Here is a 26629-nt window from a genome sequence, read left to right as displayed (position 1 = left end):
AAAGTGCATTGGCAAAGCTTGTGCTCCGCTTTGGTAGACCGGATGCGGAAGGGCAATATCTTGGGAACTGCGAGAGCCAGCAGTTCTTCTCAGTGCGCATGCGCCGCAGCAAGGATGGCTGGTAATCATTGGAGGGCTGGTGGCAGGGGGCGGAGAGCTCTAGTGTCTGGTTTTGGGCGGGAATTGAAACAGCCACTGCTGCCAACAAGAGCTTGAAAGCTGCAAACTTTCAGCCTTGGAGGGGGCCATGGTGCGGCCTGTGAGGTGGGTAGTTCATGACATCTGCGGGGATGGGAAGAAGCAGGAAGACGCCGTAGGAACTTGGCCTGCACACGATTGACGGGAAAGGGCCGAATAGGACGGTGGGTAGCGAAGGTGGGATGGACGGTTTCTGTGGAGCTCTCCAGCCTCCACTGAGAGCCGCCCATTCCACAGCAGTATCCTAGCATCCTACCTTTATCCTTCTATGCCTTCCTTTGCAGCAATTGCCGATTCTTTTACTGCCCCCCACCCAGCCATTTAAATAAACCTTTGGTCTGTTAGCATTCGAACAGCGCTTTACATTTCAACCATCTCCTACTCACGTGTTACTTCTTTATTTTATCACTATAGTTCTTTGATATAGCAGTCTAGATATTCCTGTTTTATCGATTTAAACTCCCAGGCAAAAAGGCCAAGTTAACGGAGTCACACAGCTAGTGAGTGGCAGGATAACACTCAAACCTAAATCGTACTGGTTCCAGAGCCTCTGTGTTTTCCATTATACTATTTGAAACTATTGCTCTACTTAACCACAGTGGAGTGCTATGGAGGCCTACAGTCAGCCATTCATTTAGAAAGTTATTGTAATAAGGATTAATATATCCCACTAGGTGTGGGAGGTTACAGGGGTGAGGGTAGGGGGCCACAAATACCGCAAAGTGATAGTGAGAAGGAGGAAAGTCTTTCTGTAAGCACTGTAGTTAGGATGTGCCTCTCTGTGGAGATAATACATGATCTGAGACATGAGTGATGAGAAAGAGCTAGCCAGCGAAAATCAGGGGCAATCCATGTAGAGGGGACAAAAACCAAGGCCCTGAGCTTGACTTTGAGGAAGAGAAAGAAGGCCTCTAAAGCTGTAGCATTAACAAGCAGTGGGGAGAATTGTAGGGGATTAAGGCAGAGAAATAGGCAGAGGCCAGAGTAGGTAGGACCTTGCAGGCTTTAAAAAGGAGTTTGGATTGTATTCTACGAACAATGGGAAGTCAACAGAGAGTTTTAAATAGGGCAGGAAAATCTAATTTTGGTTTTATAAAGTTCACTGGCTGCTGGTGGAGAAAGAATGGGAGATAAGGTGACCAGAATGGCAACAAGGAAACCACTACATCATTAGATAGCGGTTTGGAGTAGGATGTTATCAGTGGACATGGAATGGTATAGATGGATTTGGGGTATATTTTGGAGATACTGCTGACAGAACTTGCTGATGGAATAGATGTGGAGGTTAAGGGGAAAAAAGGATGATTTCACAGTGTTTTTGGCCTGAGCTACTGAATGGTCGGTCTTTGTACTAACCAAGATGAGGAAGACTAGGAAAGGGAACAGGTTCAGGAGGTGTGGGGGATCAGGAGTTCCATTTTGAACATATGAAGTCTGAAATGGATTTTCAGTATGTCCACCCAAGTAGCGAGGACATAATCCCTTTGTCTGGAACAGCAGTTGTCAAAGTACGGTCTGAAGACCCCCAGGGTTCCCTGAGGCCCTCTGAGGAGGTCCATGAGGTCAAAACTATTTTCACAATAATCCTAAGACATTGCTCACTTTTTTCATTGTTCTATCATCTGCACTGCAATGGTGGTGTAACTGCTGGCACCTGAGCATGAATCAAGGCAGTGGCACCATATTGCACAAGTGTCATTGTATTCTTTCCTGCTGCACATTCAGGGTACAAAAAAAAAAAAAAAAAATACCAGTTTCACTTAAGAATGTGCTTGATGAAGCAGTAAAAATTGTCATCCTCACTGTAGCTCAATTACTGAGCATATTCTTTTTTTAAGAGTTTTTATTTTTACTATGATTCAGTTTCAGAATTTCTAAAGAGGCTTTCATATTTTATTCAGCTTTTAAAATTCATTAACTCCAAAGAGTAGGAGAGTAACAAGAGTATTCTTCATTTTAATATTCTACATGAGGAAATGAAATACATACATAAAGTACTTCTATGGTGGTTGTCTTCAGGCAAAGCACTTGTGAGATTGTTTGAGTTGGGAGCTGACCTGACCTCTTTTTCGTAGAATACCCATTTTCCTTGAAAGAACAACTGACCTACTAGGTTATTCACACTTGGGTGTTTGGTGGAAGGTAGAAAAGAAAACTACAAGGCCATTTCATTTAGTGCTTAGAGGAAGAATGAAGAAAGTGAATTTATTTTTTTTTCACTTTGAATATCACTTTCTTCTAATGGTTTTCTAAAGTAGTATGAAGATTCATCTGAGGTGGTAGGTACAAAGTCACCATTGTTTCAACGTCCGTTGCATGAAGAACATTATTTAGTATTGTGGGGAGATTAAAAAGAGAGAGAAAATATCTTTAAGTGTCAAGTTTATAATCTAGTAAGAAGACAATGCATATATAAAACAAAAGAATAGATACAACAGGAACTTATAAATGCCCCGCAGCAATTAAACGGTATATAAATTGTGCTAATGATATTATTTTTACTTTGAGGGTTATCTGAATTATTTTTTTTCCTTATCAGGTATATCAAGTATGGTTATAACTATTTTAGCTAATGCTAAGTCCCTACTGTAAAATCCAACTTCTTTTTTTTTTAATTTTTTTTAATGTTTATTTTTGAGAAAGAGAGACAAAGAGCATGATGAGTTGGGGAGGGGCAGAGAATGAGGGAGACAAAGAATCAGAAGCAGGCTCCAGGTTCAGCACAGACCCCGATGCGGGGCTTGAACTCATGAACCATGAGATCATGACCAGACCCAAAGTCGTTTGCTCAACTGACTGAGCCACCCAGGTGCCCTGTCAAGTTTAAGTACTCTTAGGAGAATCAAAACACATTTTCATTTACTCAGACTGTCAATGGTCTTAAGGATTAGAGGTGGGAAATTGGCATTTGTGTAATTAAAAAATTGTCTTGCTCATAGGCATAAGAAATCGGTCAATTACTCACAGTTTGAGGACTCTGACAGTGATGGTAAGTAGAGATTCATATTTTTGCTTTAAAAACTTGGAAATTTATTTTCTCAGAATTCATATGACATATAGAACTCTAATATTGAACATATTACCCAATTGTATATGAGCTAGGGCTGCAAAAGTAATTTTCTAAGCATGTGGGATAATTCTGATAATTACACTGACAAGAATTATGTAGGTAAGTGATAAATGAACAGGACCTAGTGAAATGGCTCTTTAGATCTAAACTACTCTAGGTCCATGTTTCTCATAGTGTGGTTTGTCTCCACCTATCTCTTTCCCTAAGAAGGAACACATTGTCTTTTGAAACACAAATGTGTTACAGAATATAATGTGAAATCCTCATTAACTGTACAATAAAATGAGACCTTCTATACCACTTTTTTTTTTCTTTTTAATGTTTATTTATTTTTGAGTGAGAGAGAGAGAGACAGAGTGTGAGCGGGGAGGGTCAGAGAGAGGGGGGAGACACAGAATCCGAAGGAGGCTGCAGGCTCTGAGCTGTCACCACAGAGCCTGACGTGGGGCTCGAACTCATGAACTGTGAGATCATGACCTGAGCCGAAGTCGGACGCGCAACCAACTGTGCCACCCAGGCGCCCCAACCTTCTATACCACTTCTTTATCCAGTCATCCGTCGATAGACATTTGGTGCTTTCCATAGTTTGGCTATTGTAAATAATGTTGTTATAAAAATTGGGGTGCATGTGTCCCTTCCAATTAGTATTATTGTATCCTTTGGGTAAATACCTAGTAGTGCAATTGCTAGATCGTATATTACTCAGCCATAAAAAAGAGTGAAATCTTACCATTGGCAACAATGTGGATGGAGCTAGAGGATAAGTGAAATAAGTCAGTCAGAGAAAGACAAAGACCATATGATTTCACTCACAGGTGAAATTTAAGAAGCAAAATGAACATGGGGTGGGGGAAGAGAGGCAAACCAAGAAACTGAGTCTGAACTATAGAGAACTGATGATTATAGAAGGAAGTGGAGGGTGGGTAGGTTAAATAAGTGGTGGGAATTAAGGAGGGTACCACTTGTGATGAGTACTGTGTGTTGTATGTAAGTGTAGAGTCACTAAATTGTACACCTGAAACTAATAAACTAATATTACACTGTGTGTTAACAGGAATTTAAATAAAAACTTGGAAAGGAAAAAAGAAACAAAAACAAGACCTTGAAGAAAGGTTGGGCATAGGCTATAGTCTATTGGGTTATATATTTCTTTGTCTCTGCTGTTAAGGGAACTTTGGTCAAAAAGTGTGAGAAACAGTTAGATTACATCATATTTCGAAATAGGTTTTGTATTTCTCAGACAGAGCTTTCTGTGAGTCAAATGTTCAGTTATCCAGAGGTTTGAAGGAACCTGTTTTTTGCATTGGGCTCAACTGTAAATGTGTCTAAGACTTGGGAGAAAATAGTGTGGACTCTGACCTGTAGCTTTTTATTACTGTTATCAGTATGTCACCAAATATTTATAAATTGACAGTAGTGTTCTAGACATTATGGGGTGGACGTGGTGGTAAGTCACAAGTTAACATATTCCAACATGGGGAAACTTGGCAGAGACAACATGTATTAATAAATGCTAACGCTGCAATCAAGACTACGTGTACCCTGAGGGTATTCATCCATGTGCTGCACATGTGTGTAAAAACTATCGCAGCAAGGGGGCGCCTGGGTGGCTCTGTCGGTTGAGTATCCGACTTCGGCTCAGGTCATAATCTCACAGCTCGTGAGTTCAAGCCCTGCGTCGGGCTGTGTGCTGACAGCTCAGAGCCCAGAGCCTGCTTTTGATTCTGTGTCTCCCTCTCTCTCTGCCCCTCCCCCAGTCATGCTCTGTCTCTCTCTGTCTCAGAAATAAATAAACATAAAAAAAAATTAAAAAAAAAAAACTACCACAGCAGGTTTATGTTGAATGTCAATGGAACTAGATCACATTTTGTAGTGAATTGGCTTTTGATAGACTTATATTTTAATAAACAAAGGCCACTAAAACAAAATTGAAAAGCATGAGTGAGAATAAAGACAAATAATACGCCAACATTTTTTAAATGATGGCAATTAAACAACTTTCTTAATGTTTAGACCTTGAACACACACTGTAGTGAATTTCAGCTGCTAAGAAAATGTTTTATTTCTTAGGAAAAGCAGTTTCATATTTTATTTTGTTTAATTAATTTATTTTTTATATATTCTTTTATTTTTGATTCACACACGAATAGATGACTTTATTTCTGCAACTGCACCTTTAAATAAAAAACCCAGAACAACACCAAAGGAGTTAAAACTAGAAACAAGGAAACCTAAACTGAAGAATCTCCAGAAAGAAGATATCCCATTGCAAGAGAAAACCCCTAAAAAAAGGTGAGAGGTAAGACATACAGTAAATATACATTCGATGTGTTAACTTAAAAGAGGGACAAATTTGAACTCTTGGTTTAATTTTTTTTAATGCTTATTTATTTATTTATCTGTTTATTTGAAAGAGAGAGAGACAAAGCATGAGCGGAGGAGAAGCAGAGAGAGAGTGAGACACAGAATGTGAAGCAGGCTTCAGCTCTGCACTGCCAGCACAGAGCTCGACATGGGGCTCAAACCCACAAGCCACGAGATCGTGACCTGAGCCAATGTCAGACACTTAACCGACTGAGCCCCCTGGGCGTCCCTTGAACTCTTCGTTTAAATTAGAACTTGAGCCCAGTCATAGGTATTATTTTATTTAGTGCATGTAGGAGAACAGGGATGTACCATTAATCCCCTTCTGACTTTCTGCCTTAAAAAAGAAATTCACAAACATGTTAGGAAATATTCATTTAAGTGTTAAGTATTCATTAAAGTATTCATTAAGTATTCATTAAGTATTCATTAAAGACAATTACAAAGTTTAGGAGGTACAGCTTACTTTTATAGGACTGTATATCTGTCTCTAAAGTCTTCAAGTCTTACAAGACTACTTTGTTTAAAATTACAATCTGTAAAGATAGTTTTATAAAAATTGAAACCATGTATTTTTCTGCAGATAAAAGATATTTTTTCTTTATATTGTTTAGACTGGTCCAGCACTGAAAAGGTCCTATAGTTTCTAGATGAATTCCGGATTTCCACTAGTTCCAAGAGAGAAGAGAGAATGAGGGAAGGAAGTCCTGAGAGGCCCCAAACCTGAAGTATGGAGAGGAGATTGGCAGAAGGGGACTATTAACAAATGGAACATGGGGGATGGTGTGGTTCACTGCTGCAAGCTGGAGAAAAGCTCATTAACACAGAGAAAGTTACCCCATGTCCTGCTCTTTACTTTTTTCTCTTTTTTTGTTTTTGGTTTTGAGATTCTTGTGCTAGGTTTAAGTACAGTGGGAAAAAAAAACCAACACCTACAAATGAGAGAGAATATTTGCAAATCATATAATTGATGAAGGATTTGTATTCAGAACATATAAAGAAGTCTTACAATTCAACAGTAAATAGATTAATAACCCAATTTACAAAATGGGCAAAGGATTTGAGTAGGCATTTCTCCAAAGAACATCTCCAAGTTAATAATAAGCACATAAAAGATGCTCAGCATCCTTAGCCATCAGGGAAATGCAAATCAAAACCATGGTGAGATAATACTTCACACCCTTTGGGATGGCCATAATCAAAAAGACAGACAATAACCAATGTTAATGAGGATGTGGAGAAACTGGAATTCTTGTACATTGTTGCTGGGAATGTAAAATGGTACAGCCACATTGGAAAGCAGAGTAGCAGTTCCTCAAAATGTTGAACATGGGGTTATTCTATGACCCTGCCTAGGTATGTACTCAAGAGAAATGAAAACATATACCCACACAAAAACTTGGACACAAAGCTTCACAGCATTATTCACAATAGCCAGAAAATGGTAGCAGTCCAAATGTCTGTCCAACTCATGAGTGGATAAATAAAATGTGGTCTGTCTATACACTGGAATATCATTCAGCAGTAAAAAGAAGTACTAATACATGCTACGACATGGATGAACCTTGAAAACATGCTGAGCAAAAGAAGCCAGACATAAAAGTCCACCTGTATGATTCCATTGACTTGAGATGTCTAAAATAGGTGAGTCCATAGAAACAGGAAGTAGATTAGTGTTGCCAGGGGCTAGGGGCGGGTAAGCAGGGAGTGACTGCTAATGGATATAGGGTCTCTTTGGGGGTGATGAAAATATTCTGAAAGTAGGTAGTGGTGATGGTTTCTCAACTCTGAATATACTTAAAGACTGCTGAATTGTACACTTTAAAAGGGTGAGTTTAATGCTGTGTGAATTATATCTCAATAAAACTTATTTTTAAAAAATAAATCCTTCAAGGTGCATCTCAGTATTTCGTCCTTTATATAACTTTTTTCTTAAATCTGTCTTTGATTTCTTTTCTTACACACCCTAACACTCTGACCACCTTTAATAGGAGACATAATAATCTGCTCATATAGGAAAATTATCAGTACGTCTTATTTCCCTACCCTCCTCATTAATTGCAGACTCCTTCAGGGTACTTTTAGTATTCTATTTAGTGCAGTGCCTCATACACAGTAAGTACTTGGTGACATATTTGTTAAAGTCTAGATTGGGAGGAACAGTTTAATAAAAGAGCTATAATACCTGTCTAAGGAGGTGTGAGTGAGGTCAAAGAAGATTTCTAAGTGGATTTTTGAGGAAAGTCTTTATTCTAGGTTGAGCAGGTGCTTGGCGTTGGTAACAAGGACTGACATTACCCTGAAAGGAGGCAATACGTACAACAGCACAGACTGCTGCTCTTTCAATCTCGTATGCACCTGTAACATGACATTACTTCACATTAGCAGTCTTAACCATTAAAGTCAGTTATGATCACGATTACTATTTAGAAAACATTTTTGTGAGGTTAGCAGCTCTTAAATAGTGATTCAGAAAAATCTCAGATTTTGCTGTTTGGTTGAGATTGATATTTTTAAAAACTCATTTTTATTTTTTTGCCTCCCTTTAGGATGGCTTTAGATGACAAGCTCTACCAGCGAGACTTAGAAGTCGCACTTGCTTTATCAGTGAAGGAACTTCCAACAGTCACCACTGATGCGGAAGAGGCTCAAGATAAAAGTAACTTTACTTTCTATATATTTCTTTTTGTAACCTCATTGCTTTTGTAATTGTGTCTCCGGATGAGCCTTCATAGAGGAAACAATAAGAGTTTAATACTTTGGATAGCAAATGGAGCAACTGGCATAATTAGATTCCGTGCTTTATTCTGCATGAATGTCGTTCATGCACACGCATCTCTCTGCTTAACACCTGATGCCAACTCTGGACTAAGTCATGGACTATGAGCTTGGATGCAAGTCACTTTTGTTTACAGTGGAAATTTAATTTCTTAAGCAAATGAATTGGTCTATACAGTCCTAATAACCCATCTCTTTTCTCTCAAAATTCAAATTACTAGTGAGGGTAATTTTTATTATTTACGAAGGCTGAAGGTACTAGTTTGGTTAGCAGGCTCAGTGGACTTACAAGATGTAGGACTTCTGGATTTCTCTGGGTTTTTCTCCTTCGATTTTTCTAGCAACTGTGTAGCAGATGGCAATATTGATACTCTGGAGAGGCAGAAATCATTATTCTTGGAAAAGACATTCAAACTGTTAGCATGCTTTTTGGATGAAATTGTTTTGACTTAGCTTCTTTTATGTTGGAGGATATTTTTAACTCATTAGCTCATTTAGGGGTATAGATGTTTCAGTCATTATTGCCTCCTATTTGACAGTAAATAAAACACTGTTGATTGATTAGGGAGCCGTTTACTAATCAGGAAATCAAAGAAACAAAGAGAATTATCTTATATCCAAAACTGAGAAAATGGAACTCATCTCTCTCCTGTAAGAGCTGGTAGAATATATAGCAGGATTTCCTTGGAAGTACCACTTCTCATAGATTAATATACTTTATAGCACTGGGATTTAATAGTACAGTTACCATAACTCAAAGTCCTTTTGAAATACTTTAGATCATTTTAAGGTTATTATAATGATTGAAAAGTCTTTGTTAGTAAAAGCATGTATCTATTACACAGAAATGATAGTTAGTATTTATTGACTGTTTCCTATGTGCTGGGCACTACAGTAAGCAATTTCTACATGTGACCCACTTTGATCCCCCACAATACACCCAATTAGTCCACGCTCTATTTTTTCTCTCCACAATATAGATGAGGACATTAAGTCTTAGGATAAGCCATATTCCCATACTCGTGTAGCCAGTTGGAGGGGTAGAGCCTGAATTTCAACTTAAGTTTAAGTGTGTTTGATTTCAGAGCCCAACTCCTAAACCGTATGCTGACCTTTCCAAGGTAAGTCATACTAGCTTGAGGTTGGATCATTCATCTGTATCTGAATGCTTTTACATTTGAACACCAGTTTTCCTATTTCTACCCATTGACTAAGGTGCATCTGTATCTTTTTCCTTCCTCCTTATCTTTAGGCATTGAAAAGTGTGACAGTCGTGAAAGTGAAACAATGAGTAAGGCCCCTCATATCTCCAATTGCAGTGTAGCCAGCAATTATTTAGGTAAGCTTTGATATTAATAATAATACTAATTTTTTCTATCAACAAGCTATTTTTCTAACTTCTATTTCAATACCTGACACTGTAGCTAGAACCAAGATATTTAAATTTGTCAAGGTTCTCTTCACCTCCTCTCCTTTGTTTCTTTGTGTTTTAGTCTTTTTCTCTTTTACTGCAGACCAATTTTCCTTTTCTTCCCTGGTGGAAGGTCATGACTACCGGTGGCTTCTAGTTGATAGCTGTTGACCACTGAAGAAAGGGGCTGCATCTTCCCTGCTCCACTTTTCAGATTTCTTGGGGAAAGCCTCCTCAGTTGGGTCTCACACTTATCCTTAAACTGGACTCTGTTGTCAGGATACTGACGTTTATCATGGTTGTGCCAGATTGGACTATGTGATCTATTAGAAGCAGCGGAGGAATGAAGCTGGGCAGATAAAAACAACGGATGTGATAGAAGTCTATTTTGCAGTTCTTTCAATATTATCTGTCACAAAAAGTTTTCTGTTGGTTTTTATGCCTCTCCTGAAGATTTGGATAAGATTACTGAGGAAGATGATTTTCCTGGTGTTCAAGGGAAAAGAAAAGCAGCATCAAAGGCTATGGTACAACAGAGGAAGATTCTTCTGGAAGGCAGTGATGGCGATAGTGCTAATGACTCTGAACCAGACTTTGCAACTGGTGAGTTATATCCTACCTCCAAATTAAGCCTATGGAAATTCAGTAAAAATTTCTTAAAGACCATTAGTGGATGCAAAGCACTGTGCTAAATGTTTGGTATATGCAAACTTGAACTTACAGGACAGTTACATCCAGCTCTGCCATTTGGGGAGAAGCTTCATGTGGAGGTGACCTTTAAGCTGTACCTTGAAAAATAAGTAGTATTTACACAAACTAAAAGGGTAAAATAGCGTTCCTGACTGATAGAAAAGCATCAACAATGGCATAGACAAGCACACATAGAAGAAAGTGATCAGGAAGCCTGTGGCAGAGAATGTTCTAGAAGAGGCTAAGGAGGCAGGCTGGCACTTTCTAAGAAGTGTACACTTCTTTCTATAATACTAGAAATCCATGAAGTATCTTGGGGATGAAGTGATATGAAACCTATATTTTTATTTGTGACTTTGTTTTTCAGATTCATTCAGAAATTAGGGCAAATGGGAAGCATAGTGACCTGGACAGAGCATCATAATATATTAATTAAAAATTAAAATGAATAAATCCATAAATTTGTGCCAAATCGGATGCTATATTTTGATAGATTTTAACATGCTATTGACAAATGGATTTGTTCATCAACATTTTATAAATATTTGAGTATCTGTTATGTGCATTATATTGAAGACACTACAGCAATGAATACAGCAAATACAGCAGTGAACAAAACAGAGCTCCCTTAAGAAGCTTAAAGTTGAGTGAGGGGACACAGACAGTAATGAAATGTAGAATGTATCAAGTGTCATCGTAGAAGAGCTATGTAGAAGAGGAAGACAGAGTAGAGCCCAGACGTCTGCCTTTTGAACCAGTACCTGCCCCTTTATATGACCTGGGTCATCCCAAAGCAGACAGTCTAGGGATCTAACTTTGAGAAACACTGATGTAACTGGAGCACCGGAAAGTAGGAGCCACGGAAAGAAAATGCCCTGAAGAAGCATAGTAGAGCATGGACTGAATGTTTCCCAACTTAAGGTTACTTAATACAAAAAAGCCCAAAATAAGAAAATAACTCCTTGTCAGTTTAATTGTTTCTTCAGGGATATGATTGTGGCACTTCCAGAATGTCATTATCGTTATTTGACACATGCTTGTCAGAAAAATCAGTCAACAATTTTAAAGTTATAAATTGCAAGTCTACTTAACATGCCAATGAAATTAATTTGTCTTTAATAGTGGTTAAAAATGTTTGTGTGGAAATGAAATCAGTTGCTTTGTTTACTGGGTTTATGTAATTAATGGGTTATGTTTCTAGAGGTATGATAGAATTTGAAAAGAATAATATTCTCTTATTTGCATTCCAACCTCATATATTCTCTCTCTAATAATTTTATAAAAGTAAGTTTTTATCGAGATTATAATTTGGATAGTGACTTTAAAGTCGCCTCTATGCCTTTGAAAGGAAGTTGTTAAAATCTCCAAAAACACAAATGGCCAAAAAGCATATGAAAAGATGCTCAATATCAGTATCATTAGGGAAATACAAATCAAAATCCCAATGAGGTGTCATCTTACACCCATTAGGATGTCAAAAAAACAGAAAATAACTAGTGTGGTAAGGATGTGGAGAAATTAGAACCCTTGTTCACTCTTAGTGGGATTTCCACCGTGGAAAGCAGGGTGGCAGCTCCTCAGAACATTAAAAATAGAAGTATCATGTGATCTAGCAATCCCACTTCTGGGTATATATTCAAAAGAATTGAAAGCAGGGTCTCAGATATCTGCACACCCATATGTATAGCAGTGTTATTCACAGTAGCTAAGGGGTGAGCAACTCAAATGCCCATCACAGTTTAATGGATAAACACCATGTGGTCTATACATACAATAGAATTTCAGCCTTCAAAGGGAAGGAAATCCCATCATGCGCTACAACTTGGGTGAACCGTAAAAACTTTATGCTAAGCAAAATAAGCCAGTCACAAAAGACAAATGCTGAGTGGTTCCACTTATAAGAGGTATCTAAAATAGCCAAATTCATAGAAACAAAATAGAATGGTAGTTAGATGAGAAGAGAAAGGATCATTTGTGACCTTCGGCAGGGAAAGAAAAATGAAAATTGGAGAGAACATAGACTTTTCTTAAGGACATCTAAAGATTCACAGAATCCGTAACCCCATTGTTGGGGCCTTTCAGCTTCACCAATTTGGTATGCTAATGACTTGGAATTCTGGGAGCTCCACTTACCACCACCAGATGATTTAACTGCTTTTTCTGTTGACTGATGATGGTCAGTTGGACCTTACCGTTAGATAAGTTTGATAAGTAGAGTTTAGCCAGTTGCTACCATTTATTCTCTCAGGCCAAGAAAAGAACACATGCACTACCAGAACTGTGGGATACATAGGAAGTTTGGTCCTTCTAGAGTCTATATTTTGAAACTTTGGAGAAACTCCACACTACTTGCCCTCCCTGAACCTAGGTCCTTTTGGGACTCCAGAAATAATTATTTGATTTTTCTTTTTTCTTTTTTTTTAATCTTTATTTATTTTTGAGACAGAGAGAGACAGAGCATGAACGGGGGAGGGTCAGAGAGAGAGGAAGACACAGAATCCGAAGCAGGCTCCAGGCTCTGAGCACAGGCTCTGAGCCTCAGCACAGAGCCCGACGCGGGGCTCGAACTCACGGACCGTGAGATCATGACCTGAGCTGAAGTCGGACACTTAACTGACTGAGCCACCCAGGTGCCCCAATTACTTGATTTTCAAAGTACTATATATAGCAGCCTTCGTGTGGTCTGCTGGCATTATATGGCTAATTCTATAGAACCCAGTAATCATCATGTGAATATGTGGGTTGATTACTCTCATGTGTTTTTAAGTTTTTATTTGTATGGAAAGACAGAATAAGGAAATAGTAATTTGAAGATCATAATGACATTGTTAATTTAGGCAAAGGCCATCAATGAAAAGCTGACGAGGATCTTCACGATGAGAATTCAGGCTGGCGGCAACTGTGCCAACCAAGAGTGGGACAACCATATGTTCTATGCTTTCTGATCTGATATAATAGGAAGTACAGAGCATTCTTATGAAGTACATTCTTACAAAAAAATAACAAGGTGAGCCTGATTCTAATTGGGCCTTGAGAAAATTCCAGCTCACAGAATAAGCAAAACGCCATGAGGAAGGAAGCAGACAACAAATGCAGAATGTCAGAAGTTCTATAGGACAACTGACTTGGTTACTTCAATAGCTCTATTTTATTTTATTTTATTTTTTTTTTAAATTTTTTTTTTCAAAGTTTTTTATTTATTTTTGGGACAGAGAGAGACAGAGCATGAACGGGGGAGGGGCAGAGACAGAGGGAGACACAGAATCGGAAACAGGCTCCAGGCTCCGAGCCATCAGCCCAGAGCCTGACGCGGGGCTCGAACTCACGGACCGCGAGATCGTGACCTGGCTGAAGTCGGACGCTTAACCGACTGCGCCACCCAGGTGCCCCAATAGCTCTATTTTAAAGTGATTAAACGGTACCTGGGTGGCTCAGTCAGTTAAGTGTCCGACTCTTGATCCCAGCTCAAGTCTTGATTTTGCGGTCGTGAGTTCAAGGCCCCATGTTGGGGGCTTAAAAAAAAAGTGGTTAATGTGGACTGGATAGAAGATTATACCAAGACACTATCGTTGATACTGTAAGATATGATAATGACATTGTTGTGTTTTTTTAAAAAAAGCTCATGTGTTCTAGAGATGCAGTGTGAAGTATGTACAATTGTAATGACCTGATGCCTCAGACTTATTTTAACATACTTCCAGAAGAAAAGGAAGAAGATGAGAGAGAGAGAGAGAGAGAGAGAGATGAAGCAGATGTAGCAAAGTATTGATGAATATTGAATCTGAGTGCTGTGTTACTGTTTCAGGTTGTGTATGCTTGAAAAACTTTATGGATATTTATTTTTATATAAAATATTTCCTACAGATAGGTAGATATTATATGTGATGGGCATAACAGTTATCTCTGAGTGGTGAGATTAGGAGATTTTCTTTTGCCTTAATACTTTTTTGTTGTGGTCTACATTTCCTGCAATAAGCATACACTGCTTTTATAATTAAAAAAAAAGTAAAGTTTTTATGAATATAGTCCTAATAATCCTTATTTACACTTAGCATTCAGAATTTATTATTTACAAGACATGGTTTTCTGACCCCCTCCCCCTCCTTGGCCCTCCCCCACCCAAAATAGAAGAATCTTTGCTTGACTATCAGCTATTCTTTGTGCTTATTCTCAGAGCAGCTGTAGCTCCTTAATCTATTACTTCTCTGGCTTGTAGCATCGCAGTAGAGAGAAGGGTTTGTGGGAAATAACAGGTGTGCCCAAATGAAATCATATGTAGGATTATAAGTTAAGATGTTGTGGTATGGTTAGTCTGTTCTAGATTCCCATTGGGTTTCTATTCTAGAATGTTGAAGTTTATGTGATTAAAGGAAGGTATAATGTTACTATCACCATCAAGGTCATTGTTTTGAAAGAGTTGGTAATGTTGTACCCTATCATTCTTTTCGAAAGTCACTGAATTAAACTGGAAACATTGGAAGCAAAGATTACTGATGGGAACTATAATGATAATAGTAAGAGCAAACAATTCTGTTTTGCTTGTTGTCTGCCAGATGTCATTCTAAAGGCTTTGCCTCTATTAACTCATTGAATCCACACAGCAACCCTATGATGTAGGTTTTATGGTGATCCTCATTTTATACATAGAAAACTTAAGCCGAGTGAAGTGAGCGCCCTAGGGTCACACAAAGTGTGAGCTGAGGGGCCAGGATTCAAACCCAGGTGACCTCTCAGTGACTGCGGTGGCATAGCATAGCAGGAGGCGCACAAGACTCTAGTGCAAAGGCTGTAAATTCAAGGCCATAGAAGCCCATTTTTTGTTTAACTGAAGTAAATTGACAAGCAATGTTGTGTTAGTTTCAGGTATACATAGAAGCCTCACTTTTTAGAACAAAGATCAAGTATATGCAATCCTCTTGTTTTAGGTGAAGAGTCTGAGGATGACTCTGATTTTAGTGAGAGTGAAGATAATGATGAAGACTTCACTGTGAGAAAAAATAAAGTGAAAGAAATTAAAAAGAAAGAAGTGAAGGTCAAATCCCCAGTTGAAAAGAAGGAGAAGAAACCTAAATCCAAATGTAATACTTTGGGTAAGCTTAATCCAAAACACTAACTTTATAAAACGTATTTGGTTTATTTGTGTTTTTCTTACCTTTGCCTTTGTTCTCCGTAACATTTTGCCAGTGTTCATTTCTAGCTAAGAAACGTAGATGGAAGGAGGGATGGGGAAGGGAGAAAAGCAGACGAGTTCTGCCCACTGTCTACTGCCTACCAGCTCTTACTAGAATTACCCTCCACTAGCACTGATGGCCACCCTCTGAGGTAGCTATTATCACCTGCATTTGATAGTGAGAAAACTGAGGCTCAGACAGGTTAAATAATTTGTAGGAATTCTTACAGCTAATTAAATGAGGAGCTAGAATTTGCACCTAGTTTTGTCCATTTAGAGCCCAAGTTGTAGCCACTGGACCACATTTTTTCCAGGCAGTTAACAGGGAAGTTTACATGATTCTAATTTCTTGCTTTCATGCTTGACTTAGTCTTTGATTTGAGAACCCTTTTGCTATGTGTTTTAGGGCTTTTTTGGTTTTTCTTGAGTTCATAATATATAATAGATTATTATGAACTATAACTTACATTAACTTGATTTTTCTTTACTTATCGATATATATTTTTCTGTCTTCATTGTTTGAAACTAAGATTTCCATTATTCAGACTCCATTTATTGGTGCTGGGAGCTGCTGTCACCTTAACTAGTGTGGTGCTGAGTACTTACTGAGAAATAAGGACTAAATACTGATTCATATTCCTCCCTCTACTGTATTCTGAATTAATAAGGTTTTAATTAGTGTCTTTTTAAATTGACAAATTCATCTGGTTTTCAGAAATTAGGTTTTAAGTGCAGTGGGTTTTAGATATAAAACTGTATATTAGTTTCCAATTGCTGCCATGACAAATAGCCACAAACGTAGTGGATTAAAACCACAAATTTATAATTTTATAATTGAGGAGGCCACAAGTTCAAAGTGCTTCTCACTGCACTACAATCAAGCTAGTAGCAGGACTGTGTTCCTTTGTGGAGGCTCTGGGGGAAAATTCCTTTTCTTGACTTTTCTGGCATTTAGAGTCTGCCTGTGCCCTTTGACTGGTGGTCCACAGGGGTCCATTTCCACCTTCAAGGCCAGAAAAGGCAGGGACTTTCTCACATCACATCACTGATTCTCTCTCTCTTTCTCCTGGTTCTCACTTTCATTTATAAGGACCCTTGTGAGTACATTGGGCCATCCAGATAATTCAAGATAGTCTCCCCCTCTCAAGATCCTTAACTTAATGACATCTGCCAAGTCCCTTGCTGTGGAAGGTGACATACACGTGTCCTGGGAATTAGGATATAGACATCTTTGAGGGTCCATCCTTCTGCCTACCACAAACTGATATGAAAAAGTCATTGACAGTATGAATGTATTTTATATTTTCTTTGGATGCTTGTTTATGCTTCCTCACCAAGACATACTAAAAATTAAGAATAAAATGTTAGTTTACACATTGGAATTTACCATTTCAGGTCTACTGGATTGGAGCAAGTTGTTTCACAAGGAAGCTTAAAATATAATTTTAGTAGTAAAATTTAACTGCCAAATAATGGGGTTAAGAATTAGGAAATATGGAATATATTACTAGTCCCACTAGTAACATATGGAATAACCATTGAGAGTCTTTTCATCAGGCACATGTTACAATTTTTCCCTTGATAGAGAAAATTTTTGAGAGCTGTGCTGTCCAATATGATAGTCACTGGCTGTATACAGCTATATTAGACTTAATTAAAATTAAATAAACTTTAAAAGTGAATTCAGGTTTTGCTAACCCCATTTCAAGTGCTTAATAACAACATGTGGCTAGTGGCTATCACACGGATAGCACAGAATTTCCATCACAGCAAAAAAGCTTCTGTTGGACAGTGCTGATCTAGGGAAGATAGAGGTTAACATTAAGAAGAGTATATAGTGAAAATGTTCATCTTCAAATACCTTTAGATATCCTTAGGTATATCACAGCAAGCATTATCTCAGAAGTGAATTTATATTCTACCTCTCCTCCCTTCATTTCCAGCACATTCCTCTCTCCCCCCACCCCAGACACCAAAACCTAGTCTCATTCTTGTGTTCATCTCTGGGTAAATGATACCATCCAGCAGTGTGCCCATGACAGGAACTTGCAAGTTATGATTATTTCTTCATCTCCATCACTACCTCCCCCCATCTAATTCCTAAAAGATCTCCAACTGCTGTTCTTTCCTTCATGCTCCCTGGGTTCAGGCCTTTATCACCTCCTACCTCTTTATAACCTGAAGAGCCTTCTAGGTGGTCTGCTTGCCATACGCTACCATCAGAAAGATGTGTTCAGAACACAAGTGTTCCCAAGAAAAACCAGTACATGACTGTGACTAGCCAGACACCTTCACTGGTGCACACAGCTCTTCATCAGTGATGTGCACCCTGTCCGTGTCTCTCTCCTTGACCTTCCTGCTCCAGCCATACTGAACCGGAGGCCGGTCCTGAGACCTGCTGCATTCTCCAGCTTTGCATGCTCTACTCCCTCTGCCTGGAAAACTTCCCTCTAACTCATCTTTCCTCTTCAACCTTGATTTGGCTCAAACTATCCTCAAACAACTTCCTTGTAACTTTTACCCCTATGCAGGTATGAATACAGATTGTAGGTTCCCTCCTGTGTATACCTCTAGACTTTGTCTTATCTCTTATCCCCACTGCATTATACACATGTCTTTACTTTTTTCCCCTTTCTACTAGAGTCTAGTGACCAAACCGTAAATTCCTTGGCAGCAGGATCTGTGAGCTCTTTGTGACCCTAGAGCCTAATATATTGTCTCACTGACACATACTGATGAGACGCCATTATATAATATATGGACTATGGAGCCAGACCTGGTTCCTAATCCTGGCTCAGGGACGCACCAGCTGGCATACTGCAGGCAGACTGCTCAGCCTGTCTGTTTCCTTATCTGGCAGTGGGGCTAGGAATATCGGTATGAGAGCTGCTCTAAGGGTTAAAAGCGATATATATGGCATGCTTACCACACTGCCTGGCATATAAATGCTCATTAAAGATGGCTGTTCTTAGGCTCTCAATAAATGTTTGTGTATAATTAGTTTCTCTAATTGATAATCTTGCCTTTTTAATTTTTATGAGATTATGTAACTTTATAATTTTTATACCTACCTGCCAGACTTATTCTTCCTCTATGAAAACCTTTTTCTATGTATATTTTTTAAAGTGACTTCAGGAGACTCTGCTCCAGCTTCTGTGAAATCAGAACTTCAGCCTTCACCAAAAAAGGTTTCTGGTTCTTCGGAGGTCACTAGGAAACCATTACAAATACGCAGTCCTTTGGCTGAAAACAAAAAACCTAAGTGGGTCCCACCAGGTATGGTATATTTATTGATTAAGGGCAGAGGCTTGGAAAATTATCACTGTCAGCTTTTTTTCCTAGTTGCAAATGTTATACCATATTATTACGCATTCTTCAAAACCAAGGTTTTTAGTTGCTGCATTTATTTGTCATTCATCATTCCCTTCTACTGAGCATCCAGATTGCTTATTGTTTTTTCAGAGTCATAAATAAGGTTACAAGAAGCACAGACATCCTTATTTTAGAAATCTGTGAGCACATCCTTGATTATTTTCTTAGGATAAATTTCTAGTAGTGGAATTACAGTGTCAAAGAGTGTCCACATTTTCAATTCCTGATGTTTATTTTTGGCAACAAGTCTGTTTGCTCAAGATCCATTGATCATAGTCTGACTGAAGCCTCAGGACCTGTACGTGGGACTTCTAGCATTTCACAAATGCCCTAGCAGACTTGACTTCTCTTCCCTTTGTGTTCTTTTGTTCCACAGCCAAGCCTTGCTGATCCTTCAAGAATTCTTTGGCTTTCACCCTTCCCGACATTACCAAAACCCTAGTCCAGGCCCCATTCATTTCATGCCCAAGCTACCTGTGGCTTCATAACTGGTCCTGTGTCCACTTCCTAGTCCAGTGAAACTGATACAGTTTTTCTTCCTTAAACACAATGTATATCTTCTCTAAGAGCCTCTCTGTATACAGTTTCCTCTGTCTGGTATGTCTCTCCCCCTTTGTCCCCTTTCCTTTTCTAAGTCCCTCCAAATCTACTCAGGTTTGGTTTACTTCTTTTCACTGACATTTCTTTTTTCTTTTCTTTTTTTTTTTTTTTTTGAGAGATTGGGGGAGGGAGAAGGAGGGAGGGAGGGTGGGAGAAGGAAAGAGAGAATCTTAAGCTGGCTTCACACTCTGCTTGGAGCCCAAGGTGGGGCTCAATCTTATGACTGTGAGATCATATCTGAGCTGAAATCGAGAGTGGGATGCTTACCTTGACTGAGGCACCCAGGTGCCCCTTACTGACATTTCTTGATTGGTCCATAGTGGTCACTCCCTGATAACTAGGTATTAATAGACAGATTTCAGTCTGAGTCAGTATTTTTGTATCCTTTGGGTAAATGCTGATTCAAAGGGGCATGTGTACCCCAAGTTTATAGCAGCAATATCAATAATATCCAAGCTATGGAAAGAGCCTAAATGTCCACTGACTGATGAATGAATAAAGACAATGTGGTGTTCACACACACATAATGGAGTATTACTCAGCCATGAAAAAGAATGAAATCTTGTCATTTGTAGTAATGTGGATGGAGCTAGAATGAAATAAATAAGAGAAAGACAAATGCCATATGATTTTACTCATATGTGGAATTTAAGGGAAAAAAATGGAGCAAGGCAAATCATAAGAGACTCTTACTATAGAGAAGAAACTGGGGGTTGCTGGAGGGGAGGTGGTGGGTGGGGGGATGGGCTACATGGGTGATGGGCATTAAGGAGGGCACTTGTTGGGATTAGCACTGGGTGTTATATGTAAGTGATGAATCACTAAATTCTACTCCTGAAACTAATATTACACTATATGTTACTAGAATTTAAATAAAAGCTTGAAATATTAAAAAAAAAAAAAAGCATTAAAAGGAAAGGGTTTCAGTCTGAGGCTGCATAATTACTTAACGTCTCTTAATTACTTCATCTTCTGAAATATCAGGCATATCTTGATTCAACAATTCCGTACATTACTCAGTTCTCACCATGATAAGTGTAGTCACCATCTGTCAACAAACAACATTATTCTAATATTATTGACTATATTCTCTGTGCTATACTTTTCATCTCTGGGACATTTCTTTTATAACTGGAAGTTTGTACCTCTTAATCTCCTTTATCCCCCCCCCCCTTATCTATTTCACTCACCCACCCCAGCCCCAGTCAGAGAAGGCAAATACTATACGATGTCACTTAAAAGAACTAGTATAAATAAGTAAAAAGAGTATTGGTCGTGTTTACAGTTATTTAATATTTGAAAAAAAATAGATTCAAGGAGTATTTGGAAAAATATGGGATTTTTTAAAAATGCATTAGATTTTTCTACTACTAGAAATTATAACTGCATGCATTTCTTTATTCTCTATGCCTCTACAACCAATGTTATTTGCTCCCAACTTACCAACTTCAGCTTTCATGCTTAAAGTTTTGGTGTTGTTACCTTGCCTTCGGAGCATGTTTGAAAATAGGCAGTACTATATTCTTTCTAATCTTTAATACTGTTCATTCTTTTGATCTTGTTTGTAGTTTGAATAGAGCTTGTATACCAGAGTAATCTCTACTTACCTTTTTTTGCATCTTTTGTTTTGTAAGTTGATCTTTGTTAGGAGGTTTCTAACATCATCAGCATCAGGTGCTATGTTTTCTTTCAGCGATGTCCGGAAGCAGCAGCATCAGGAGCCCACTGGCAGGCGTGTCTGTTAAGTCTCCAAATCAGAGTCTCCGCCTGGGTTTGTCCAGATTAGCACGAGTTAAACCTTTGCATCCAAATGCCGCTAGTAGCTGAGTGTGATAGTAAACACATGTTTGATTAAGAGAATCACAGTTTTACAAGTGTGTTTATATTTGATTTGTGTTTATATTTAAGGAGGGTATCATAAGATAAAGGAATCCTTTAATGTCCTATAAATTGCCTCTACCCATTCCATGATGATATTCTCTGCAGCTATTCAAGATTTCAATAAGGGGTTTGTTTATCAGAATTATCTTGTAATGCCCTTTCCTTCTGGAGAATGTGTTCTATTTTTCCTGTGTATAATAAGTCATTGTCATTCAGTGGTTGTCAGTTTGACATGGAGAATGTCCATGTTGCATGCTATTCTTTTCTAGAAACATGATGCTCCTTTCTAGCTTTGTCTAATTTATGGCACCTTAACTGTAACTATTCAGAGTTTAAAAGGAAACATTCCCACTTTTTCCAGGAGACATTTCTGAAATCTTACTTAAGCTACATTGTCAGTTTAATTGCAAAAATGTTTCATATTTTAGTCAAATACTAAGAATTCAGAATTCATTTACCCATTAAAATGGTTGCTATAATGACCTGTCTCCTACTCAGAAGTAGATGTTTATTGTATAGCAAATAGAATTTCATGACATTTTATGAAGTTCTCATCAAAGCCTTTAATAAAAGTGAAAAAGTTTTGATATGCTCTTTCCTTGAGCCCATTGCACCTGTCTACATTTGTCTACATTTCATTAGGTTGTCTATATTTCATTATATTAAATGAATGCTTTATGAAAAAAAAAAAAACAAACAACTTAGTCTTTTTGTTGTAAATATAAGGGGTGGGGGCTGGAGGGAGCTGTTTCTTCAAATCATCACTTTATGTTAAGCCGGTACCTTAGATGATGGCTGTCAAGTATCTGGTCATCTCTATTATGATATTAGATAATCCAGCTTTTCAGGAAGCTTAGCTCTGAACTTGCTATGAATAAAAGTAGTTATGGATATTTTACATTTTCTGGTGAGAGTTTCAGCCAGCTCCTGATCACTTTTTAATAAAAGCTCTTCAAATCATCTCAACCATTTAAACATGTATAATATTACTAGTTCAGTTTTACATGTTTGTAGAAACAGCTATGTTAATGTGAAAATAAGTAATTTAGAATTATGACTGAAGTGAGCATTTGCCTGTTGCTATTATACATTTTTTTTCTTGCATATGTTTTTACACTGTCATGTACCTCCTAACCTACCCTGCGACATCCACTTCTGAAAACATATATTCAGGTACAACGTATTGAGATGCATGCTGTCTGGTGCAGTTCAACAGGAAAGATTTATTAAGAGCCTGCCATGTATGAGGTACTGATGTCACTGATTAGTCATCCAGAGGCACCAGCGTGATGAACCTGTTTTCTCTGTGTCATTCAGAGTAATAGTTTGTATTGAAAACGACTTTAAATTATGTTTAAACTGGCCTTGCAGACAGCACTAATGGCCTTTCATTGTCAAATGCAGTGTACATTTTTCTCACCTAATCTTAGAGGCCCTGTTCATCACATTTTATTTTCTGGTCCCACGTGACACTATTCTTGTATAATTTTCTCCCCACATCTCTGCCTGTTCTTCATTGTTTTTCAGCTTTCCAATGTTTTCTGTCCCCTACACTCACTCTTCCCACCATAATGTCCTATTTTGTGTGATTCCATTCTTTTCCTCTGCCTTTTGTTTTTTTTTAAAGCTTAGGTGACTTCAAAGTCCAGTGGTAGACTGTGTCAGGAGTTTTAGCCCAGATCTTGTTCTACACAAGAGCCTACCTAGTCCATTGATAATTTGATGCAATAAGGCATCACTGGATCAGTAACTTCCCCCTGCCCCCCAGCGTTTCCCCTCCTGTATTTTCTGTTAGTAAGTGGCACCACCATCAACTGGAGGGCCTCAGGCACATCCACCCCTCACACTGGTCACTGAGCTTCTTCCATTCCATAAATTACACAGAGCTGTCCTCTCTGAAATGTCACTTACTACTTCTCACAGGCATCCTTGCCTTGATTTTTAACCTCCTCTGGCCTATCCTTCATACCATATTGCCAGAAAGTTTTCTAAACTCTGAGCATGAACATTCAGTTCGCAAGATGTTTCCCATTTGGCTGTTCCCTGCCTGCTTCTTCAACCTGGTCTCCTGCTCCGGACTGCGCCAGCACCTAAGATACCATGTTGTTACCCCTCGCTCTGGGCTTTTACCCTGGCTCTTGTTTGCCTGCTTTACATTGCTAATTCCTGTTTGGCCTTGAAGAATCCAGTTCACCTCTGCTCTTTCAAAAAGCTTTTTTTGAATGTTTCCTCTGTCAAGCAGACCGTATTCTTCCAGGCCATGCTACTGTCATTCAACTATAACTTCCCTTAGTTTTCATGCACTTAAAACCTGATGCAGAGCAAATGCTCAAGAAGTGTTCATCTGAATATATTATATCCAGAACTTTTGCTGTGAGCTTCTGGTAACCACAGACTTTTGAAGAGGGAGAAAGTAGGGATAATTTCAGGAGCCTAGGGCAATTGGGTGAACTCTAATCTCCCCATCCTTGGGATGTCCTTCAACTCTGGGGCGATTGAATTGGAGCAAAGGGAAGAGAGGTGTCCTCTAGGATCTGGTGTGAAAGGTGGTTTGGACCGGTCCAGAGCCCAAGTCCTTTCAGGTCCGGAGTCACAAAAAGGGTGGACACAGTTTCCCTAGCGACGGGAGGAGGGCGTGGTCCCCGGCCCGCGCAGGCGGGCCGGCGGGCGGGGTGTTGGAGTGAGAGTCCCGCAGCGGCCGCCGGGCAAGTCTGCGCTAGCCCGATGCAGCTCCTCCCACCTTCTGCCCGCGTGGGGACCAAGTAAGGCCGGGGTGGGGGTGGAGGTGGACGCTGGCGGGCCAAAGGCTCTGGGGCTGTGGGGAAAGAATGTGGTGCGGAGCGGGGTGAAGGGAGGTGCAGAGCAGAGAATGCATGTAGTAGAAGTGTGGTCAGAGGAGAGAGAGAGGCCGAGTGTGAGCGCGGACTGGAGGAAAGTGCTCTGAACCGCTCTGTCCTCACAACCCAACGTGGATACAGTTTCCTCCTAACAGAATGTTGCCTCGCTGACCTGGGCTGAATGCGTGGTGGAGAGAGGTGGATTTTAGGGAGCTCATAAGACCTCTTCTGAAATCGCTTCCAGCCCTGGCCTCAACAACGTGGGGCACAAAATTTCTTCCCCTTTTATTTATCTTCACGGCCTGGCTGGTCCTCCTGGAGGTTAAAAGTGAGCCCACGACCCCACGCCTCACGTGGACGCCCTAGGATCTGGCTGACACGAGCCTATTCTGACCCTGCACGCCTCCGTGCTCAGCCAGAGCCCAATGCAGGGCGCCTCGAAGCGGTGGGTGGATCGTACATCCAGAGCAACGCTTTCCTTTTGGTGATACTTGCCACTCCAGGGTGATGCTCCTTTTAGCAAATATTTTCCCCAAAAGAGGGATGAAGAATACAAAATTTGGGTTTTTAAAAAATCTGATTTAAGGTGATTTGTGCTACTTGCTACGTTTGAAATGTCCATCAGTCAATTCAGGGCTTAAGTAACTTGTGACCCCTCAGACCTGTTTTAAAATGACTGATGGTCAAAAGTGCAAGGCCATTTATAGAAAGTTCAGACTATGAAAGGACAAATGGGTCCTTTGTTGCCAGTCTTGCTTGAGGGACTTAATCATTTATGTGTGTTGGGTATGTAAAATCTAGGAGTTCTAAGGAATTCTCCAAACCTGGACTCTGCTAATTGGTCTCTTACTTCCCTTGTCTGTTTTAGTCCTTACCAAGAGGGTAATGATACACCTGAAGGCAGTCTCTAGTAGTGTGCCAGCCATTCTTTGACTTCGCCTTCCCCAACTCCGTACTGTTGTCAGGAACTTGGCTAGAAAGATACTTCTCAAACCTGCCGAGGACCCAGTGCTGGGAGTCATTGGTTTTAGCTGATGCCAAATCCAACATGAGTGTGTTGTGATGGCTAAAAAGGGAAAATACTGGTCTAGGCTTCATTAATAGAAATATAGCGAACAGATGAATGATGTAAAGGTCTTCCTGCCTGAGTTAGCACTGATCAGTCCATAACCTAGACTAGAAAACCGTAGCCTCTTAAAGCAAGGTCATAAAAAAAAACTAGACAGTAGAGAGGAATAGTTACAATATAGGTTCTCTCCATCATGCCTGGATGCTGTATCATATAAAGAGGCGTTTGAAATAAGACTCCAGAATGTCTGGAGATGAGTAGGTTCCAGAGAAGCAAAAGCCACTGTTTTGAATATTCAAGAACTCTTGAGTAGAAGAGAGGGTAGATGTGTTCTTTGTTGTTCTGCAGAAGATAACAAGTATCGGTGGAGGGTATGTTGTTCAATATCATTTCTTCCAACCAACATTTGCTGGGCACCAATCATATGTATCAGCAGCTGGATGAGAAATGAGTTGCCTGGAAGAACGTGAGCTCTGTCAGAAATATTCAAGCAGAGACTGAGTGATTGCCAGGGATACCCTAAGGAGGATTTCTCCCAGGCAGGAAATGGATGAATGGCCTCTAAAACCCCTTCCAGCTCTGAGAGTCCACAGACCATGAAGGGTTTCAAGGATAATTGCAAAGGGACCCGAGGAGTTCTCTTTGCAGAAGTGACAGTAAGTGAAATGCATTAAATACATTGTCTCTTGTTCACAGAAATGCAAAGGGAGTCCCTGCAAAGTTCTTCACTGCCACAATTTCTGCCCCAAAGGTAGCTCTCCAGGGCATAAAGAACTAGCTACTGAACAGCTGCAGTAGAAATACTAAAACCATAACAGGTAAATCTCAAAAGATATATATCCTTTCTGGGCATCGAAGATTGGTGTACATAGATAATGCATTATGTATAAAATACTGTGTCTGCAGTCCACTGTTTATGGGTCTGTCACGCCCACAAGACTGAACTCCATGAAAGCAAGGATTCTGTTCTATTTATCTCTCAATCCCCCATGTTTAGCACAGTTTCTGACATTCAGATGGTGATTTCAAATTTTTTTGATGAATTAATCTAAACTTAGATTTCTCTTTCTTCAGAACATTTGTACAAAGGCGTTTCAGTAGACAAGTCATTGTCCATGCCCCTATGAAAAATATAAAAAATAAAATAAAGTAAAATAAAATAAAATCCAAGTTCATCATTCCTGCCCCC

At 39.3% G+C, this 26629-nt stretch overlaps 1 protein-coding gene across 3 annotated transcripts; it reads left to right on the top strand.

Moving 5' to 3' along the window:
- The first annotated feature begins 94 nt into the window (after positions 1-94).
- On the top strand, positions 95-26250 carry RAD51AP1 (RAD51 associated protein 1). Of its 3 annotated transcripts, none has more exons than XM_053895985.1 (9): positions 95-264; positions 3138-3187; positions 5419-5560; positions 8182-8291; positions 9663-9749; positions 10275-10424; positions 15437-15601; positions 18808-18957; positions 26137-26250. In XM_053895985.1, the coding sequence occupies exons 1-9, from the start codon at positions 248-250 to the stop codon at positions 26193-26195; spliced, it is 930 nt and encodes a 309-aa protein (XP_053751960.1). In that variant the 5' UTR covers positions 95-247; the 3' UTR covers positions 26196-26250. The 3 variants fall into 3 exon arrangements, with proteins under 3 accessions (XP_053751960.1, XP_019320346.1, XP_053751961.1); XM_019464801.2 differs by lacking the exon at positions 26137-26250 and adding an exon at positions 21347-22137; XM_053895986.1 differs by lacking the exons at positions 18808-18957; positions 26137-26250 and adding an exon at positions 21347-22137.
- The last annotated feature ends 379 nt before the right edge of the window (positions 26251-26629 follow it).

This window comes from Panthera pardus, unplaced genomic scaffold (genome assembly GCF_024362965.1).
Source record: "Panthera pardus isolate Hobbes unplaced genomic scaffold, ASM2436296v1 HiC_scaffold_6, whole genome shotgun sequence".
In the NCBI taxonomy this organism is placed as follows: domain Eukaryota; kingdom Metazoa; phylum Chordata; class Mammalia; order Carnivora; family Felidae; genus Panthera; species Panthera pardus.
This window is presented reverse-complemented; position numbering and strand designations above follow the sequence as displayed.